This window comes from Canis lupus, chromosome 14 (assembly GCF_011100685.1).
Source record: "Canis lupus familiaris isolate Mischka breed German Shepherd chromosome 14, alternate assembly UU_Cfam_GSD_1.0, whole genome shotgun sequence".
Lineage (NCBI taxonomy): Eukaryota > Metazoa > Chordata > Mammalia > Carnivora > Canidae > Canis > Canis lupus.
The window spans coordinates 60,355,232-60,370,264 of NC_049235.1; the positions used below are offsets into that span (position 1 = coordinate 60,355,232).

The 15,033-nt window shown below is 47.4% G+C and overlaps 1 protein-coding gene across 25 annotated transcripts in view; it reads right to left on the bottom strand.

Moving 5' to 3' along the window:
- Positions 1–15,033, bottom strand: part of CADPS2 (calcium dependent secretion activator 2) — a 452,803-nt gene that overhangs the window by 111,035 nt on the left and 326,735 nt on the right. For all 25 annotated transcript variants that reach the window (XR_005369828.1, XM_038557504.1, XM_038557491.1 and 22 more), the window contains 2 exons: positions 13,560–13,696; positions 11,924–12,111 (listed from right to left, as the gene is read on the bottom strand). Coding sequence is in view for 24 of the 25 variants with exons in the window: in XM_038557504.1 (XP_038413432.1) it covers positions 11,924–12,111; positions 13,560–13,696 (325 nt within the window). In the remaining variant the exon portion in view is untranslated. The remainder of the gene's footprint in view (positions 1–11,923; positions 12,112–13,559; positions 13,697–15,033) is intronic.

Genomic DNA, 15,033 nt, shown 5'->3' on the forward strand with positions numbered 1-15,033 from the left:
CTGGCAGTTTGGAGGCTTGCGGTAAAGATATTTTGAAAGCAATGACAGGGTGGATGACCAAGCTCGGGGTGCTTTTAAGTTTCTCAGAGGCTTCTTTTCCTATGAGGAATGTGGGATATCTTAGCTTCCTCTGGACAAAGCGAGAAGGAGAGAGACACCTAGAGAGTAGCAGTTCTGAATTGTCAATTCTGACGGCAGCACAGCAGGTAAAAGTCACTTTGCACTTCGTGTATTTCCCACCAATATCCATTTGTGAACAGAATAAGAAGGAGAGGAAGACACAGCACGAGAATGAGAAATGATGGGAAGAGGAGGGAGAAAACAATAGTCTCCTATTTCTCTTCCCTAACCTGGAACGCTTCTTACTGTTTTAAACAACGTGGCATCTCATTTGGATTCGTATATATTGGTCACATAATCAGGGTCCTTTCATTCTCCCTGAAATCTTACTAATCCAGAAGAAATTAATTTGATCCTATGTTTACTGAGATAGAGGAAACATTTTTCTATGAGAAAATATTCTGCAAATGAAATTTAAAAATCTTGTTTTCTTTCCAAGCACGTCTCTCTCCTAATCCTTTCTTTATTTGAGTTTCTTACTGTAGTCTATTTTCTTTGGACATTATTTAAAAAAAAGATACTTATTTAAAAAAAAAGCAGTAACTGAGCTCCATGAAGATATGAGATCAGTGACTCATATCTTTTGTGTGAAGTTAGTGACGGACAGACAGGTCATGGAGAGTTATTAAGGTGTTAGACAACTGGCCTCTCCCAGAATCAAGCTAAATTCATTACTGCACATAACTCTAGAATTGAATAAAAATAAAATATTGAGGTGATTTTTTTTATTAAAAAGAGTATTAAGATTGGTAGTATTCTCTGATAGGTCATCTTTGCCCCATACCCAATATTATTTTAAAAAGATAATTTTTTGTTAAAGGTCGAAACGTACATAATTTAGGAGAGCAATTCAGAAAAACACAAAGACAAAAATTAAAATTTCTTTAAATGCCCCAATCATAAATAATAGGTCATACCCTTTTGTAAATAAAATTCCAGTTTTCATTCTATAAAATCTAATTATACATTGCAATTCTGATTTAGTTTGACTCTTTTATTTTTGATTCTTTAAATGAAGTATAAGCATCTCCTCACATTATTTAAATATCCCAACATGTGCTTTTTAATGAAAGCATAATACTTCATTTTATGGATGTACCATAATTTATTAAACCACTATTCCATTAGAATTTAGATTTTTCCTCTATTTTTTCTTACCATAGAGTATACAGTATGTCCTTACATTCTTTTTTTTTAAAGTCTTTTTTTTTAAAGATTTTATTTATTTATTTATTTATTTATTTATTTATTTATTTATTTATTTTAATTTTTATTTTTTATGATAGAGAGAGAGAGAGAGAGACAGAGAGAGGCAGAGACACAGGCTGAGGGAGAAGCAGGCTCCATGCACCGGGAGCCCGACGTGGGATTCGATCCCGGGTCTCCAGGATCGAGCCCTGGGCCAAAGGCAGGCGCCAAACCGCTGCGCCACCCAGGGATCCCATGTCCTTACATTCTTACATATATATAATCTTACGGTATAATTTGTTTAACCCATCTCTTCTGGTTTCCTTGGGGTAAATTCCTAAACATATATTGTTAGTTTAAGTGGTGCTGTGGACTGAACTGTGTCCACCCTGAATGAAAATTCATATGTTGAAGTCCTATCCCCCAGTGTTACTATACTTGAAGATGGTACTTGTAAGGGATGATTAAGGTTAAGAGAGGTCAGTCACAGGGTGGGGCAGTAATGTGACAGGGTGGTGGCCTTGTAAGAAGAGGGAGGGAGAAATTTCTGAGGACACGGGGAGAAGGCAGTCATCTGTAAGCCAGGAAGACAGTCTTCCCCAGAACCTGACTGTGCTGACAGCCTGATCTCCCACTTCCACTGTCCAGAACTGTGAGAAAATAAATTTTTGTTTAAGCCACCCAGGTGATGGAATTTTGTTATGGCAGCCCAAGCTAAGACAAATGCAATGATATTTTCAACATTCGATAGATACGACAAAATTGCTTTTTAAGAAAGTACTTACTTATCAGTTTGCACTGTGACCCATGTGCATAAAATGATTAATTTCCCTGTAGCCTCATCAAATGCATTTTTTATCACTTGTTATAATCATTTTCAATTTTATACATAAAAGGGGTATTTCATTGTCTTAATCTATTACTTTCTGTGTGGTAAAATGATACAATTCTTCTGGTTTACACAGGGTCCTTCCATGGGTCATAAAAATCATTGCATTTGATTCATTAAGAATAATGTTTAATTGTGAACTCAACTTACTAAGTGCCCCCAACATTTCACCCATAAATTTGTAAACAGATGGTCCCATGCCATTCATTTCCTTACTTAACAAATATTTATTGAGTACCTGCCTAGGTCATGAGGATAATATAAGCACAACTGAAATGTCTCCTGCCCTAATGGAATTTATAATAGGGAAAGGTATAAAAAAGAAAAATCAGACCATAACATACAATTAAATTGAAGAAGGGCAAAAGCATAAAGCTTTGAAGTCATATAGGTTTTTTGGGAAGGAGTCAGTTTGGGAATGATATTTAGGTTAAGATGTGATAGACGAGAAGCAGTTAATTAGCTGGAACCCGAGGCAGAGGTCATAGAAAAGGCTCCAACAGGTTCTCCAGAGAGAGGTTCAAATATTTTTTTTCAAAATACAAATTTTATCATGTGACTTTTTCTCCTCATATAGTGGACTGACTTGATACTCCAAAAATTCCTTTCCACTACCAAACACCTCAACACTATGTTAGCTATAACAAGCAGTTAAATGTTGTATTGCACTTAGAAGAAAGTTAAAAAAAATTTTTCCCCAAGGCCAGGAAAAAGAAAATGATACAGAAACTGAAACCAAAGGAGGGGTAACTGTGAACACCAGGGCTGCCTTGGGGGAAAATGTGGGTACCAAGGGGGCTTCACCGCTATGTTTAAGAGAATGCACCACTGGGTCAGTGACCCACAGACTGCAGAACCTGAGATTCCTGCAAAAATTGAGGCCATGAATGGGCTGTACTATCAGTTAAGGGGTGGTCCAGAAAGAATCAATATTCTTGTAAGGAGGAGCCAATGAGGAAATCTGTTTCTACAACATCTACAGAGTGAGTGAAAGAGGCTTTCCTGAGAATATGCACCATATGTCTGGCCTCATTAAACTGAGTACTACCTACGGAATCAAGAAATCCCCAGGATAAGGAAATACAGTAGCTCTAGTCGTACATCTCGACCACCAAATAAAAGCAAATCCTCTTTAGAAAAAAGTATTCTCAACCCAGGCCTTTTAGAATTCCCATAAATGTCAAAATGTATGCTTACTTAAAAAAAAAAAAAAAAAAAAAAGCTAGCCGAATAAGAAAACAGTGACCATGGCAAAAATGTCAGTGGAAACAAGACACAAACACCTAGAAAATTAAGTTATTGAAATTGATCAGAATATAAAATAACTATAAAATCCCTAAGGAAAAAAAGAGGAAGGGATAAAAACCAAGAATTAGATCAGAGATACTCAGAAATAATCAAATGGGTTTTAAAAAGAAGTGAATAGTATTTCCAGAACTAAAATATTTAGTAATTGAAGTTAACAATATGTGGGTTGAAAAGTAGATGTTATAGCTAACGAGAGAATTAAGTAGAGTAAGGGTTGGGAACTATAGCCCACCACCTGCTTTTATGAATAAAATTTTATTAGAACACAAACCATATTCATTTACATATTGCTCATGGCTCTTTTTGCACTAAAACACAGAGTTGAACAATTGTGGAGGAGACCATATGGCCCACAAAGCCCAAAAGATTTAGTTATGTTTACTCTCTGGCCCTTTATAGAAAAAAACTTTGCCAAGTTCTGAACCAGAGGAAAAGAACGAAAAAAAAAAAAAAAAAAAAAAAACCATAGAAGGCAGCTGGAGAATTAAGTAGGCAAAATATGTACTACAGACGTTAACAGATACAGAAAATAAAACGCCTCATATATGGAGCTTTGGAATTTTAGAAAAGAGTGAGATTCAGGAAGCAGTATTTAAAGAGATAACAATATTCCAGGATGGTGGCAAATAGGGATCTTCACTTCCAAATCTGAGTGAATTCAAAGAAATCCACTTTACTCAGTATCAGGGCACATGGATCAGAAATCCACAGGAATCCCGAACAGAATCCATGACGAGGAATCCACGTGTAGATATGTTATGGTGAATCCACAAAACATGAAGAAAGAACAAAATAATCTTTGCACTATCCAGAGAGCAAAGACACATCCCCCTCAAAAGACAGGCAATTAGCTTGCCGACAGCCTTCTCATCGGTCACAAAGGAGCCGCAAGAAAGTGAAAGTCTTCAAAGTTCTCAGAGAAAGTCACTGTCAATCCAGAACTATACACCTAGCAAAATTTTCTTTAAAAAAATGTGGATGAAACAAGCACAATTCCAAATAAAGATTCACTACATATAGGTGCTCCGTTATAGGACATCCCAAAGAATATACTTTAGGAAAAAGGAAAATAATTTCTAACCTAAGCTAGTATTGAGTATAAAACAGAAAATAAACAAAAAAGTATACACCTAAAATACCAGGCAAAATAAGCACCTGAGCAAGGAAGAGCGTGACTGCAGAGAAATGTTCCAAGGTCTCTCCATTTCTCAGAAGGAGGGGAAATTTGTGGATTAGCATAATACTTTAAAATTTTAGCAATATGCAGAGTAAAATCTTAATGTTGGAAAATGTAAACTACTGAGGGGAAAAAAATAGAAGAACCTGGACGAAACAAGAAGGCAAGAAAAGAAACAAAAAGCTTACAAACATGAGTCAAAAAAGAAATGCCAAAATAAAATGGTAGAAATCGATTTACTTACATCAACACACACCCTAATTGTAAGTGGACTAAACTGGAGTAAAACCCAGAAATCATCATAATGGAGAATTAAATCAGAATCTTGTTTGCTATTTGTAACATAACACAAAAACTCAAGAATACAAAAAGGCTGAAAGTACGAATAAACGTATTAGACAAATACCCCCCCAAAAAAGGTTACATTAACAACCACCTAAATAAACTAGAATGCAAAAATACATCGTTAGTTATGAAAGGGGTCATCAGATAATAGTAATTTCCATTTACCAGGAAGATTTAGCAGTTTTAAACTTGAATCTACCTAATAAGCTGCCTCAAAATATACAATGCAAAAATTAGCATGAAAGACTGAGGAACTGCCACAGATCAGAGGAGGCGGGACAATGGAATGCAACATGGATGGCATCCTGAGTTGGACCTTGAAACAGGAAAAAAGGACATTAATTTAAAAACTGGACTGGTGAGGTCCAAATAAGAACGGGCGGTGAGGTCACGGTAACGTGCCAATGTCGGGTTCTTAGTTCCGACAAAAGTACCCTAATAGAGGACGGTGATGTCAGGGGAAACAAATACAGAAAGTCCCTGTAATGTCCTCGCAGTTTTCCTGTAAACCTAAAATTATTCTAAAAGAGTTGATTAAAAAAAATTAAGCAAAAGGGGAAGGAGCAGTACAGTTTAAGAAAGCCGGTAAGTTACACCTTAGAAAAGACCTTCGGGCAAGAGGAACTGAAGGGAAAGAAGGGAAGGTAAAAATAAACAGTACGGCACAGGCCGAAAGTGCACGTAGTGCAAAAAGCACCACGAGAGCCGCCCGAACTTACCACCAGGGCACCCGGGGGCTTCGGGAACGCACCGTTTCCTGGCGGCCCTAACTGACCAAGCTCACTCAAGAGGTCAGGGGAAAGCCGGGGGCCCTTGTACAGGGCGGCCCCACTCGGTAGGTGAACAACCTTTCCGCAGGGACGTCTCAAGGCCCCGATGGTTTTAAAGAGGACTTATTGATAAATGTCAAAAAAAATAGATATTATCTGTCGATTGGCACAGAGAGAGAGCTGGAGGGCGCCGGCCCACTCGAGGCCCTCGCCTGGGTCGCGCGTCCTGACCAGCAGCCTGAGAGGCAGGGGGGCGCCGATCTTGCCGTCAGCGCAGACCCAGAGTCTCCAAACCGGGTGGCAGCGGGAAGGGGCACGGGGCGCCCACAGCCGTCTGCCCGGGTGCCGCCGCGTCACGCGCTGCTGAAACCTCGGCACCCGGGGAAGCACGCGGAACCCACCCGAGGACCGCAAGCCTCCCGCACCTAACTCCAGAGGCTAAGGCTCTCAAGGCCCCTTCTTAAGAGAAGCTACCCCCCCCCCCAGCATGGGGTCGGGGTGGGGTGGGGGCACCTCCTGCCTCTGCTTGAACCTGACGGGATCCTGACGCACAGTGAGGGAACCCTTGGTGTCGGCTCCTCAACGATTTGTCCTCGGGGGCTCTTCACGTATTAGCCCCAAGTCTAGGAACCGTGCGCTGTGACTGAAGGACGCGGAGGCCAAACAGAAGCCACGAACAGGCCACCTGGGTCGCTGTTCCCGGGTGACGGCCTTACCTTGGATGGCCGCGTTCCTCGCTCCTGCTTTGGGCCACGTCTTGGCCATGGGCCCGTCAGAGCCGCCGTGTGTTCCGGCGGCGTGACGTAGAACACGATGCCACAGTTATTCATAGCGAACAGGTGGGAAACTGAGGCTCAGACAGGACCAATCCTCAAAATGGAACAGCTCATAAATGGGAGAGCCCGAGGGAAGGCACGCGGTGAGTGCGGCCTCAGCGCCGATGGCAGCACGCCCGCCAGCACGCCCGCCAGCACCTCGGGTTTCGTGCGTCTGCTCCGGAAGGCCATGGTCACCTCGCCTAGCACGAAGGCCACGCTCGGCGCGGAGGGACGTCGTCGCTGGGCGAGCCTGACGGCGGCAGATCTGAGGCCGTTCTCTAGCTTCCGACAGAATCCACGAGGGACCCGCAGAGCATAGTTCAAAGGCACGGGTCGGCCGCTGTGCGTCTACCTGTGCAGCAGGACGAACCCGTCCCACCGCCGCTGCCTTATGGGAGGACAAGCCTCGCTCCCGGCATCTGAGCTGCTGGCTCCAGGGTCCCAGAAACGAGTCTCTAGCTTCGCGGCGGACGCGACCTGCACTTCTTTTCTCTCAGTCGTGCGTCAGGGACCAGAATCAAGACGCCGCAGGGGAAATGAAGGAGGTGAGGAACCGTCCCCGGGCTACGCTGACGCAGCTACCTGGGATGTTGCTCGGAAATGCATCCTGGTCTTTAGAAGGAGAGACGAGAAGTGGAGGGACGGTTTCTGAAGGGGAAGGTAACAGACGACATCGTCTGAGGAGGAGACCTCGTGGGCGAGGGGACTGGCCTGAGGGCTCCCTACCACCCTGCGGCAGAGCAGGGGGCACGAGGGCGGCCCTGACTCTGCCTGTAGTCTGGAGGCCTGTCCCAGCCCCGGCCCTGCCCTCGGGAGGCCCCACCCAGGTCGGGACCTGCCCCGGGAAGGCCGCGTCCTGAGGGCCGTGGGGGACCTGCCCCGGGAAGGCCGCGCCCTGCGGGGCCCGGGTCAGGTGCAGAGCGGCCCCCACAGCCCCGCAGCCGCGGGAGAGCCTGCGAAGACGTGCACACGCATCTCAGGGAGAACCGAGACAGAAAAGCCATTTTGTGTCGCCGCGTTCGTTTCCGTCCGTCAGCCTGACCAGCCAAACCTCAAAGCCTGAGCAGCACGTGGGCCCCGAGCCTGCCGAAGGGCGCGCTCGGCCGAGTCCCTGTCTCCCTGCCTCCGGCCCTCGAGGCCGGGCCTCCACCCAGGAGTGTGTCTGTGTGTCCTGGACGCAGGTGTTCCCCTGGTCCTTCCTGCTTCTGGTCGGCCTCGGTCTCAGGGCCGGCCACGCCTTCGCTGCTTAACCCTGTTCCTTTATTCCTGCCGGGCTCCGGGCTGTTCGGCGACGGGGCGGCGCGGGGCACCGGGCTCAATGCGGGGGAACCGCCTCCGGAACCTTCCACACGCGGCGGCAGGGCTGTCCTCCACGCAGCCCGACCCGGCTGCCCGAGGACGTAGCTCAGGTAACGAGCGCGGCGGTGCCCTGACCGGGCGCCCGGACGGGCAGAGAACGGTCCCGGGAGCCCGGTTACTGCGCCCGACGCGGGAGGGCCCGACCGCACACGCGCCGCGACAGCCGCACCGGGCCGGGCTCTAAGGGACGGCGGCGCGGCCTCGTTCTCGCCCTGTGCTCCCCTCGCGGTTCACGTCCCGGGGCTGGGGCACGGGGAGGCCGGCAGAAGAGGGCAAGCACCGCTGCCCCGCGCCGGGAGCCGTCCTCCGACACGCGGCACCTCGGGGGGCCGGGAAGGTTAGGCGCTGGCCCCCCTGGCTCCCTGCGCGGATCTCAGTCAGACTTCAGGGGCCACCCTTGGCCGCCTCTGATTCTTTGGCTGCGACGCGCGGCGTTTCTGAATGACATCTGAGAGCCTGAGGACACGGAACGCCACACCCTTCAGTGTATCTTTGATAACGTCCACCTTCAGCGGAGGTTCAGATTTCCCTAGAACCTTCATTTCTCCCTTTTTCTTTCCCCTTAAGCTCCATGTGACCCAAATGTTGAATCTCGGACTGACTCCAGCTGGTTTTACGCCACCCAGAGGCACCGGGAAATGGACACATTTCAGCCTGGAAAACTGATTTCACGTGCACTGTTGAGCATAAGACGCGCACAAACATACAAACACATCTTAAATTACACTTTACAGTGTACATTATAAAGAAAACAATGGTTTTACAGAATAAAAGTAACTATGGCAACCTGCAGATTCAAATCAGGCTGCCTCCAAGGCAGCGGTTTCCAGGTGCCTCAGTAACTTTCCATTAAAATGTGTCTCAAATACACGTTTTGGGAAAGCGTTACCTGGATCTCCTACTTCACGTTCTCTATTTAATTATCCCTTTTGGTGTTGAGGACGAAACCCACCTGATCATACAAAATTCTTTGAGGATGTCTGTTTCGCTGCGATCTTTTTATCGTCTCGTGCGTCAGAGTCCTAACCCTGGGAGACGGTCTTTTGACATCAACTGGTCGGGAGGGAGTCAGACAGAAAGGACCAGGAGCCAAGAAACTGGGTTCGTGCAACAGCGGCTCAGGTGGGCTGTCCGTGAGCCCTCACGACGGTGCCGCCTCCTGACTGTCCACCCCACCCCCAACAGCGACGTTTGCGGACTGCAGATGGTTTAGTTTGGGGTCCTGAGAAGCAGGACTACGATCTGCAGCTTCTCCTCATTCCCAAGGAAGGCTGAGCTCCGTAACGAGGTACAAGCCTGAAGAGAAGCTGAGACTAGGCCTGGCTTTACGTCACTGTGGGAGGACAGGCAGCAACGATGATGATGTCAGTCCAACAAATACTCACTGTGTGCCCACAACATGCAAGGAATGGGGTACATCCTCCTCCTCCTGCAGCGCGTAACGGGTGAGGAGAACTGGCTATTGCCTTCAAAATACCTCAGGAGACGGGCAGAGCCGCGTGTTGGACTCAGCACTGGGTTTGCATGATCAAGTTCTTAAGGAAACTCCAGGTAGCAGGTGTGTAGGGTCCGCATTAGCAGAGGGCTCCTTCGAGGAGTTTTATGACCTCCGACTACCACAAACTTGGAAACAGACATTACGGGGAGAATTACGAGTTGCCTGGGGTAAAGGTTACGCAGGGACGGATACTCGGAGACAAGTCTGGGTAGGGGGGAAAGAACAACACTGGGAAAGCTCTAATCTGTAGTTCTGGAGGCGACTGCTGGACCGTCGCAGGGAGAGAGCGCGGCGGGGGAGAAATGGATCAAGATAAACAAGCAGGAAGAAGGCGGCTGGAGTTCAGAGGGTGCCCGGGCAATGACCGAGGCCACCCCGAGAGGTGCTGCAAAGGCGGAAGGCGGCAGCAGCAGTGCACGGGGCCAAGGAGGTGGAGGGAAGACGCATGAAAACGACCAGGCCATGAAGGAAGTGATGTTAACACTAGTGCAGTCATTCGTTCATTCTTGGAATGTTTGCTGAACACTTACTTTGTGCCACGGGTGTTACTTTTTCCCAGGCACCCTAACAGCCAAAAAAGGGACAGGAGCTGCTTTAGTGAGATGATGGACTTAAATTTTTTTGAAAACATTTGTTTATTTTGGAGGAGGTTGGAGGGGCGGAGGGAGAGGAGAGAATCCCAAGTAGAACCCGTGCGAGCCCGACGCAGGGCTTGATCCCACGACCCTGAGATCATGACCTGGGCCGAAGTGGAGAGCTGGATGCTGAACCCACTGAGCGGCCCGGGTGCCCCAAGATGTGGACTTAATTTTATACCCAGAGAGTTCAAAGTGCCGGGACATTCAGGCTGTCAACTGTCGACAGGGTCAGTCTAGGAGAGTGACTGGTTTGGAGTCATCTGTATAAAGGCAGGTCACTGGGGCTGCGGAAAGGGGCAAGACCACCGAAGTACGACTTTCCTGTAAAGTAGAAACGTTCTCAGGGCAGAGCAAGTTCAGGAACAGATGTGAGAAAAGAACGCTACTGCCCTCGGGCGTCTGGAGGAACAAAAATCGTCAGCAAAGAGATGGTCGAGAATAACCGAGACGGAGTGGAGGTGAGATGGTGCTGCCTCGGGAGGCACGCGGCGGCTCGACAGGCACGAGGTCCGGAGCGCCAGCTCTCCGATGGGAGTGAGGAGGGAAGCTGCCAATGGGCCACAGAGGAGGCTGTCGCTGCGTCTACATCAGGAAGCCGGGGATGGACGGAGACGGGTGTTTGGTGGGGAAGACAGAGAGCAACGCCAGGTGGCTTCAGGGCGTGAGTGTATACGTGAGGGATCGTTGTTCATGAGACCCAGAGAGAGGCGGAGACCCAGGCCGAGGGAGCAGCAGGCTCCCCACGGGGACCCAACGTGGGACTCGATCCCGGGACCCGGGGTCACGGCCTGGGCCCAAGGCGGCCGCTGCGCTGCGGAGCCCCCGGATAACAGTATTTTAGACCATGCCGGTTGCCCCGCAGCTCCTGAGGGTCCACGTGCCGGGCACTGTCCCGAGTCCCTGGTGCACGTTCATGCACTGGGTCTGACACACGCTACGCTGCATGGGTCTCGCAGGCGGGGGGCTCCGACACGACCGCATCAGGAGGCTAGCCTCGCCTGCACCACCGAGGCGTGTTTCCCGGAACCCAGGCAGCCGGACCTCACAGCCCTCAAGCACCCTGTGGCGCCGTGAGGCTGGCAAAAGCTCACGCAGGCTCGTCGGAAGAAAGGAAATACGAAAGGAGCGGGAGGGCATAATGGTAGGAACAGCCCAAAGGGGGTGGGAGAAAGGGCGCCTGCCTAGTGGGAGGAGCCCCAGTACAGGGTCCCTGGGAAGAGAGGGGCTGAGACGTGGAGAGATTTTGAACTTCGAGGAACACGGGTGCGGGAACCCGCCTCGGGGGGATATTTTTACCCCGTGGGCTCCGAACCAAAAGGGGGCCCTTCTTCCTAGAGTACAGGTGAGGGAGAGGGCTGAGAGGCGACTCCACAGAAACCTCCTCATGTCTGTTGCTTTATCAGCGGAAGCTTCCGCCGCGGTGGAAAAGCAAGAACCCCCAGGTGGACCCGGGCCTATCGACGAGCCTCACCCAGATGTGCGTGTGCACAACAACGGGCTACAGAGGACACTTCAGCTGTGCAGACCCTAGAACTGGGTGGTACCTAAGAACCAGAAGGCAACTTCTATCTCATAGACATTCTCTTCCTTTCTCTTTCAAGTGGCTTTAACGGCAAAAAGAAACATAAAGTGCAGCCCACCTAAATCAACAAGCATATTGATGTACATTTTCCTTTGTGGGTTTTTTTTCCCGCCTCTTGCGAGAAGTGTTTGCTATTTAAAATCTGTTACTAGGTGATTGTGGCCAAGCACATTTTTCTCTCTTCCCCAGTCAACCCTACACATTTCACTGTGTGTTTGCAAGTAAAAATACCTGTTGCCGTGCACGTGAGAGGCGCAGAATGCAAAGCTGTAATGGAGCAGGGTCGGGTCAATGACAGCACCATTTTCTGAATGTTCCATCAGCTCCGTAAGGTAGCAGAGATGTCTGTGACAGCCTCTCACGCCGTAACGGGCGCAGTACTCATCCAACACAAAGACTTGGCCAGGGCTAAACCAACCCTGCAAAAGAGAAAAAACATATATATTTTTCCTTTCTGTACTAGGATTGATTTGCTTTTCTGTAGGCACTCTTTTTTTTTTTTTTTAAGATTTTATTTATTCACGAGAGACACAGAGAAACAGAGAGACACAGAGAGAGGCAGAGACACAGGCAGAGGGAGAAGCAGGCTCCCTGCGGGGAACCTGATGCGGGACTCGATCCCGGGCCCTGAGCCACCTGAGCGTCCTCTTTGCTATTAGAAGCAGCTGCATCCAAGTGTCTTTTGACAATTCTTTGTTATTATTAGTGGCACGTTTACGTTATTTCCATAAAGCTAACGTCCATTTCGGACCTGACCTGGGGCCCTGGTGACCTAGTGCCATGCTCCCTTCACTGCCACGGCGCGGGCAACCCGCTTTCCTCCACGGTCATTCAAAATTAGCCAAATTTACTCACAGTACCTAAACTGTCCGTCACAGACAGTCACGTTCTGAAAAACTTCAATCCCCGTGTGCATCACTTAAGAAGACAATGGTTAAAGGGGGCACCGTCAGTGAAATCGCCTCGTTGCCAGAAGCGTTTTATAAAGTGAACTAAGAAAATACCGGCTGCGCCTAGAGGTGGCCAATGCCCACAGCGCGAGGAGGGTAGCGCCCCTTCAAAATGCGAACTGTAGGGATCCCTGGGTGGCGCAGCGGGTTGGCGCCTGCCTTTGGCCCAGGGCGTGATCCTGGAGACCCGGGATCGAATCCCACGTCGGGCTCCCGGTGCATGGAGCCTGCTTCTCCCGCTGCCTCTCTCTCTCTCTCTCTCTGTGACTATCATAAATAAATAAAAATTAAAAAAAAAATGCGAACTGTACTTTACATCCCAACTTCAGGCTGGTTTCGACACACAGAGAGCTGCAGTTCAGCTACGTGATACCCCCCCCCCCCCGCTTTTTTTTTAAGGAATTCAAATGATCTCTGGAAGGATCAATGAAACCGAAGATTTCCTGTGTCATATGGTTTCTCCACTGTTTCCTTCCCCCAGCGCTAGGTTGTGCTCCAGGAACAAAAGAGAGAAACGGAAGATATCAACGTTTGCTGAGAATGTAAACCTTAAAACGTCCGCACAGGTGTTAGTGAATCTCATCTCAGAGGTGTGGTTTTGTTTTGTTTTGACCTTCATTAAAGCCTTTATTTTCATTCAGCCTTCTCCGGAGGGACTGACGGACCACGATTCCGCGTCCGCTGGAGTCTACTCTCCTGTCTATTGAGTGGCACAGCAGTGGTCTTCAAGTGTATAATTTTCAAATTGGGAAGCAATCGATCGGAATCCTTCATCCCTAACTCCCCACTACAGTTATTAAAGGAGTCAGGAATAAAATGCCGCTTCATAACAAGTGTTTCTCACTTTAAGAAAAATCTTTCATTCTAACCTATAGCACACCGGAGAGAGAGAGAGAGAGAGAGAGACTTGTACTCACCAAGCAAGAGTAGGAATCATTGAGCCTGTGATCTAAAGTCTGCCTCTGGAGTATTCTAAAAAGGAAGGCGTGGTCAAGCTTGCAAGGATTGGCAGAAATAAACTCATCCATACCATGTTTCTGAAAACGGTCTGCATCTGTAAATTCAGAAAAGCGCGTTAAAATACACTTATTTCTCTGGCTTAACGATGGGCAAATACAGTTTTTGGGACACAAAATGCATGCTTCCTGATAAACAGATGACTTTGCATTACAAAAAATACACTGCCAAGAATTCAGCATATTAATATAAATTGCTATTTTTTTGGACCCCAATGAAAAATGACCTGGAAAAATCTGCAAATCATTTGAAAGGTAGAAATCCCATTTTCCCTCTAAGCAAATTCTAATATCCATCAGTGAAATAATCTTATTTTCTAATTTTAAGAAAAGCAGATGCATTTTAAGTATGTATTTATAGAAGGAACTGACTGGAAAAGAACTCAGATCTACTCATAAAAAACAGCAAGGATAGCTAGAAGCTTGCTTTCCAAATGGCAAACTGGGGCAGAAATGAACACACAGGCTTCTGTTGGACCACTTCCAGTCTTTTTTTTTTTTTTTTAGTCTTTAATGGGACCAACCTTAATGTAGAAATGGCAATGAATGCTCTCAAGCTTCAAGCTTAAGAGACATAAAAAAGGGAGCATCATGTTTGTGCAAATATGCAGACAAAGCGTAACGTCCCAAATGGCACTTCAATCAAAGGTCCAAATTTATTGTTCTTTACAGATTGCATCTTTCAACGCCTGTCGACCCTGCGGGTTTATCAAAAGGCAAGCTTTTACGATTGCTTTCATTAATGGTATGTTTTGTCAAAGTCTTCAATGTGAGTTAGTTACTCAGCATAGAGAGAAAAAGCCGTATACCACCCAAAAGGAGTGCTGGGGTGTTACGACATTAGCTCTGCTAGAAGCGCAGCGCGCATCGGGCAAGCAATCAGTTATCAGGATGAAAGCGGACTCTCCTGACAATGGTAGAGCTCAGGCCCCATTGTTCTTTAAAATTCATAGATAGGTCTCGCTCTGGTCATTACAAGAAGTGGCGCCCTAAATGTAAGCTAAATGTAGTTTTTAAAACCTATATGGGTACAATCCTAAAATTGCAAAGGAAAGGAGACAAAAGTTTATTGATTAAACGCAATTATAGAGTCAGGCTCATAATAAAACTCAATATTGATCTGTGGACATGATGCTAACATAATCAGTCACATTTAGATATTTAGCCCAGATCATATTGATCCTATGTCAAGTTCAACTTTCAGCCATATTTGCGGATGGAAGAACTATGTAATTCAAGCTGAAGGGTCTTCAGAATCACATTTAAGAAAAAAAGATCTCACAACAGTGACAGATATCAAAAGGTGAATGTAGCAAGTAAGCACGGAGTGGGCATCCACTGAGGATGTAAGGTCTGGGGTTAGGATCTACGGAGA